Genomic DNA, 7,471 nt, shown 5'->3' on the forward strand with positions numbered 1-7,471 from the left:
ACACACACATACATACATACATGCATACGTACATATACATACATACACACAAATATACATACATACATGCATTCATACATACACACACATACATACATGCATACAGACACACACATATACATACATACATACATACATACACACACACACAGGCATGCATGCATACATATATACATATACACACACACATACATACAAAAATACCCTATTGATGTTAAAATTCCAATGAAGGAACCTTGGATCTAGGTTAGAAACTGGTTCTTTCTCTATTGGCAAGAAATCTTGAAATAAAACTGAAAAATGACATACATACATACACACATCAGGTTTATACCTGTAATTATTGGGGCCCTGGGATATGTAACACACAGCCTAAATACCATCTTTGAGAAATTAGGCTTCTCAAAACCAGAAAGGAGAAAGTTAATTTGAAGATTACAGATCCAATCTATCACTGGAACTGTAAAAATCTGTAAAACTTTCTAGAAGTTTATCATTTGAATATATATGAGCATGTCTAGATATGCAACTATATGCATGAGGATACATACACAAAACATACAAATCTGCATGTATACATACATACATATATACATACATACATACATACATACATACATACATACAAATATATCCTACTGTTGCTGTTAAAATTCCAATGAAGGAACCTTGGATCTAGGTTAGAAACTGTCGGTTTCACACAAGGAATACGATGGAGTGTCAGATAACAATCCGATTATGTAACCTTACACTCATCAAAGTTAGCCGATATAGAATGGAATATGGCGACTGCTCTCTCTCTCTCTCTCTCTCTCTCTATATATATATATATACACATACAACGGGCTTTTTTCAGTTTCCATCAACCAAATCCACTCACAAGGCCTTGATTGGCAGCTGGCAGAATCGTTAGCACGCCAGGTGAAATGCTTAGCGGTATTTTGTCTGCCGTTACGTTCTGAGTTCAAATTCTGCCGAGGTCGACTTTTCCTTTCATCCTTTCGGGATCGATAAATTAAGTACCAGTTACGCACTGGGGTCGATGTAATCGACTTAATCCCTTTGTCGGTCCTTGTTTGTCCCCTCTATGTTTAGTCCCTTGTGGGCAATAAAGAAATAAAAAGCTATAGTAGAAGACACTTACGCAAGGTGCCACGCAGTGGGACTGAACCTGGAGTCACACAGCCACACTTATACCTTAGATTTAAAGGAAGATGGTTAAGACTTGATACTTTCCTTTGCAACCTTGCTACCAAGTAGATGGCCAATCAAAATTTACTCTAAAACTAAAAAGAGAACATACATACATACATACATACATACATGAGCATGTCTAGATATGCAACTATATGCATGAGAATATATACCTGAAGCAAAACATACAAATCTGCACATATACATACATACATACATGCATACATACAAATATATCCTACTGTTGCTGTTGAAATTCCAATGAAGGAACTTTGGATCTAGGTTAGAAACCGGTTCTTTCTCTGTTGGCAGGAAATCTTCAAATAAAACTGAACAATGATACATACATACTCTTTACTCTTTTCTCTCTTTTACTTGTTTCAGTCATTTGACTGTAGCCATGCTGGAGCACCGCCTTTAGTCAAGCAAATCGACCCCGGGACTTATTCTTTGTAAGCCTAGTACTTATTCTATCGGTCTCTCTTTTTTGCCGAACCGCTAAGTGACGGGGACGTAACCACACTAGCATCGATTGTCAAGCAATGCTAGGGGGACAAACACAGACACACAAACATATACACACACACAAACATATACATATATATATATATATATATATACGACGGGCTTCTTTCAGCTTCCGTCTACCAAATCCACTCACAAGGCTTTGGTCGGCCCGAGGCTATAGTAGAAGACACTTGCCCAAGGTGCCATGTAGTGGGACCGAACCCGGAACCATATACACACATACATACACACAAACAAAAATACCATGTTGTTGATGTTGAAATTCCAATGAGGGAGCCTTGAATCTAGGTTAGAAACCGGTTCTTTCTCTATCGGCAAGAAATCTTGAAATAAAACTGAAAAATGACATACATACATACATACATACATGCATACACACACATACATACACACACATACATACACACATACATGCATACATACATGCACACATACATACATACATATATGCATACATACATACATACATACATACATACATACGGAGTACCATTTTATAGCATGGTCACATTGGGCAGTTGCCGGGGGGAGGGAGACCCTCACGGATCTAGGGGGCTAATATTCTGGATTGCTGTAAAAAAAAAAAAAAATTCTTTAGGGTCCAACACATCGTTTGCTCTGGGACATATAATACTTCCGGGACGACACTATACATACATACGTACGACATAGATACATGCATACATAAGTACGTACTTTCATACAGGTACTCGTATATGTTTATATATACAGGTACTCGTATACGTTTATATATTTGTCTGTTTTCTTTTTTTTATTCGTTTGTTTTTGTATCATCACAGGAAGTGACTAGACTTTTGTCGAAGTGTGTGTGTATGTGTATACTAAATTAGAATATATATGTGTGTGTATATACGCTTAATAACTATATACACACGCATTTATGTATATATGTGTGTGTATCTTCTGGTCGTCAATGAATATATGGCTGGACTTATAAGCAATTAGACGTACGTCAGTGTGCGACATTGATTAATCTATGCTTGGTAACGTATGCACATAAGTATATAAATAGGTATATAAATAATATATATATATATACTTCTGTGTGACTATATATATATCTAATCGCATACACGCATGTCTGTCTGTCCATCTGTCTATCTGTGTCAGTTTATGTATGTATGTATGTATCTATCTATCTATTTCTGTCTGCCCGTCTGTCTGTGTGTGTGTGTGTGTATGTATGTATGTGTGTGTGTATATATATATGTGTGTGTGTGTGTGTGTGTGTGTATGTATATATATACTCTTTACTTTTTTACTTGTTTCAGTCATTTGACTGTGGCCATGCTGGAGCACCGCCTTTAGTCTAGCAAATCGACCCCAGGACTTATTCTATGTAAGCCTAGTACTTATTCTATCGGTCTCTTTTGCCAAACCGCTAAGTTACGGGGACGTAACCACACCAGCATCGGTTGTCAAGCGATGTTGGGGGGACAAACACAGACACACAAACTCACAAACACACACACACACACACACACACACATATATATAAATATTTATCAATTATATATAGATATGATATATATATATATGTACTCTTTTAGCTGCAGGAGTGGCTGTGTGGTAAGTAGCTTGCTTACCAACCACATGGTCCCGGATTCAGTCCCACTGCGTGGCACCTTGGGCAAGTGTCTTCTACTATAGCCTCGGGCCGACCAAAGCCTTGCGAGTGGATTTGGTAGACAGAAACTGGAAGAAGCTTGTCGTATATGTGTGTGTATATATATATATATATATATATATATATGTCTGTATGTGTGTATATGTTCGTGTGTCTGTTTGTTCCCCCAGCATCGCTTGACAACCGATGCTGGTCTGTTTGCGTCCCCGTAACTTAGCGGTTTGGCAAAAGAGACCCATAGAATAAGTGCTAGGCTTACAAAGAATAAGCTCTGGGGTCGATTTGCTCAACTATAAATGCGGTGCTCCAGCATGGCCGCAGTCAAATGACTGAAACAAGTAAAAGAGTATATATATATTTATATATATATATATTTATATATATATATTATTGTGTTTTGAACACTTGGTGTTTCAGGACTAATAGTGCAGTAACTGTCCCACTGCGACAGTTTGTATGCATTGTGTATGATGCACGGATGGCTATTTAATACATGCTCATTTTGTTCTGTCTCTTTCTCTCTCCATAGGAATTCCCATGTCACAGCAACACCTCATTTGGAGATCAACCGAGCTGGAGGACGACTTCAGTTTGGCTGACTACAAGGTCCACAATGGCGCCACACTCCGGCTGGTTTTGGCTATGAGGGGTGGACCAATCAACACCCGCAGAAGTAATTGGACCCTTACTGTTGTTATTATTATTATTATTATTGAGTGAGAGGGCAGTGCATGCCATCAAAGTGACACTGGGGTAAAATATACGAAGCCCAGTATACCCATCGTGACTACCCGTCTGATAAGGGTACACCAGGTACATGCATCACAACCATATGTGTGCGACATGGTGATCTCATATCAAGATAAACAGCGCATGACCTCGCAGGTGGGGCCCAATTAGAATTTTCTTCAGGTCGAATAGCCGATCCCACTCAAAGGGGAATAAGGGTTGTTTAAGGATCTTGAACGAAACACCCTGGTTCTGTGATACAACTTTTCTTTTTAAGGGTGTTCTTTTCAGGGGGGCTCCAATCTGATCTGGCAGAGTTTCTACAGCTGGATGCCCTTCCTAACGCCAACTATTCCGAGAGTGTAGTGGGTGCTTTTTACGTGCCACCGGCATGAGGGCCAGTCAGGCTGTTCTGGCAATGATCACACTCAAAATTCCTATATATATATATATATATACAATGGGCTTCTTTCAGTTTCTTATTCCTTTATTGCCGACAAGGGGCTAAACATAGAGGGGACAAACAAAGACAGACAAAGGGATTAAGTCGATTATATCGACCTCAGTGCGTAACTAGTACTTAATTAATCTACCCTGAAAGGATGAAAAGCAAAGTTGACCTCGGCGGAATTTGAACTCAGAACGTAACAGCAGACATAATACCGCTAAGAATTTCGCCCGGAGTGCCAACGTTTTTGCCAGCTCAACGCCTGGGCTTCTTTCAGTTTCTGCCTACTGGGTCCACTTGTTATGCTTTGGGCGACCCAAGGCTATAGTTGATGACACTTAACCAAGACGCAACTGAACTCAGAACCATGTGGTTGGGAAGCAAGCTTCTTACCACACAGCCAAAAGAAGTGATGGGCAGAGTTTAAAGTGGTCTAAATTATAATCTTCCATTAAAATTTTGAGTTAAAGCCACAAACCAACGGAAAATACCAAAATTATTTCACTAAATGCTTCGTTAGTTTCAAAATTAATTAAAGCAAGACTATATACTTCAAGAAGGTAAGGTATAATTAGAAGAAATTTAATTAGTATTTCTAGGACACCTGAGAACCTCCTAACGATTTCTTTGTAGTGTTGTTATTGTTGTTGTCATTGAGTTTTCTAACATTTTTAATTTGTCCCCTTTTTTTCTTTCTTTTTCTTCTGCACCAGTACCCATCGAAGACCCCGCAATTAAGGAGATGGCTGAATACATGGACTCGAACAAGGATGAATTTGGGACCAATCGACAGCTGACCCTTCTGGTTTTCCGAGAAGGGGACCAACTGAATTTCTTCCGAGTCATGGACAGAGGTGACGGGACCCTAACACCACTTTCGGAATCTCTCAGGTTCGTCCCCACTTTTTCCTTTGGTTGGTCATAAATTTATTTCGAAAGTCAGCTACTCTAGACACACGCACACGCAAGCACACACACACACTCACACACACATATACACACTTCCTCCAGCACATTGATTTCTTAGGGTTGCATCTACCTCTTGCCTCTTGCACTGGAAGCTTTCTGTAATATCAGACAATTATGGAATTTACATACATACATAATTGCAGGAGTGGCTGCTTACCAACCACATGGTCCCGGGTTCAGTCCCACTGTGTGGCATCTTGGGTTAAGTGTCTTCTACTTTAGCCTCAGGCCGACCAAAGCCTTGTGAGTGGATTTGGTAGACGGAAACTGAAGGAAGCCCGTCGTATATATGTATATGTATATATATGTGTGTGTTTGTGTGTCTGTGTTTGTCCCGGCCAACATCGCTTGACAACCGATGCTGGTGTGTTTACGTCCCCGTAACTTAGCGGTTCGGCAAAAAGAGACCGATAGAATAAGTACTGGGCTTACAAAGAATAAGTCCTGGGGTTGATTTGCTCGACTAAAGGCGGTGCTCCAGCATGGCCACAGTCAAATGACTGAAACAAGTAAAAGAGTAAAAGAGTATACATACATTCCAATGAAGGAGTCTTGGATCTAGGTTAGAAACCGGCTCTTTCTCTATCGGCAAGAAATCTTGAAATACAACTGAAAAATGACATACATACACACACACACACATAAATACATACATACATACTCTTTTACTTGTTTCAGTCATTTGACTGCAGCCATGCTGGAGCACCACCTTTGGTCGAGCAAATCGACCCAAGGACTTATGTTTGTTGCATATTTGGAGGAAAGTGACTGGATACTCTTCAAGTTGCGGGCCTTAACACTGCAAAAATGCTTTAAAAATGCAGTTTATCTGCCCCTGGGCTCAAAGTTGGAAATTTTTTGACCTATGACACCCCATGGATCCAATGTTGTTGTTGGCACTCCGTTGCTTAGGACGTCGAGGGTTCCAGTTGATCCGATCAACGGAACAGCCTGCTCGTGAAATTAACTTGCAAGTGGCTGAGCGCTCCACAGATACGTGTACCCTTAACGTAGTTCTCGGGGATATTCAACGTGACACAGTGTGACAAGGCTGACCCTTTGAATTACAGGCACAACAGAAACAGGAAGTAAGAGTGAGAGAAAGTTGTGGTGGAAGGGTACAGTAGGGTTGGCCACCATCCCCTGCCGGAGCCTCGTGGAGCTTTAGGTGTTTTCACTCAATAAACACTTACAATGCCCGGTCTGGGAATCGAAACCGCGAGTCTGCTGCCCTAACCACTGGGCCATTGCGCCTCCACGGATCCTATGTAATGCATGTGTAAAATTTCGTTAAAACTGGTTGGGTGGATCTCGAGTTATAACGACATGACAAACACACAGACAGACACACATCCTGTGTTTTGTATATTTATAGATTACAACTACAAATGTATATTGAGTGCTCAGCTACTTAGATTATTATTCAATGATTTGGCCATTCTGTGTGTGTGTGTGTGTGTGTAAGCTTGTGTGTGTGTATGTGTGTGTAAGCTTGTGTGTGTAAGCTTGTGTGTGTGTGTGTGTGCTTGTGTACTTGTGTGTGTGTGTGTAAGCTTGTGTGTGTGTGTGTATGTGTGTGTAAGCTTGTGTGTGAGTGTGCTTGTGTGAATGTGTGTGTGTGCTTGTGTGTGTGTGTGTGTAAGCTTGTATGTGTGTGTAAGCTTGTGTGTATGTGTGCTTGTGTGAATGTGTGTGTGTGTGTTATTTTCTCGTCTCTGCGCATCTATCTGTCTGTCTGTTTGTGCATCTCTTTCTCCCTCATTACAGCGGGACATCTGTGTACAACCTGAATGATGACGAAGACGATGACGGTGGTGCGACGAAGGAGAAGAAAGATGAAAATGATAGACTGAAAGTAAAGGTGAATGAACTCCGCGTCAAGATGGAACAGCTTAGCCTGACAAAGAAGGTAACGTAGTTCAATTCCTGCCAAGGGCACTTATCTTTTTCATTTT

At 40.5% G+C, this 7,471-nt stretch overlaps 1 protein-coding gene across 1 annotated transcript in view; it reads left to right on the forward strand.

Moving 5' to 3' along the window:
• The window catches only part of LOC106871535 (AN1-type zinc finger protein 4), a 9,334-nt gene extending 1,900 nt beyond the window's left edge, over positions 1–7,434 (forward strand). The window contains exons 2-4 of the mRNA XM_014918035.2: positions 3,900–4,043; positions 5,261–5,438; positions 7,284–7,434. Coding sequence (XP_014773521.2) covers positions 3,900–4,043; positions 5,261–5,438; positions 7,284–7,434 — 473 coding nt within the window. The remainder of the gene's footprint in view (positions 1–3,899; positions 4,044–5,260; positions 5,439–7,283) is intronic.
• Positions 7,435–7,471: the final 37 nt, after the last annotated feature.

This window comes from Octopus bimaculoides, chromosome 29, assembly GCF_001194135.2.
Source record: "Octopus bimaculoides isolate UCB-OBI-ISO-001 chromosome 29, ASM119413v2, whole genome shotgun sequence".
NCBI lineage: Eukaryota > Metazoa > Mollusca > Cephalopoda > Octopoda > Octopodidae > Octopus > Octopus bimaculoides.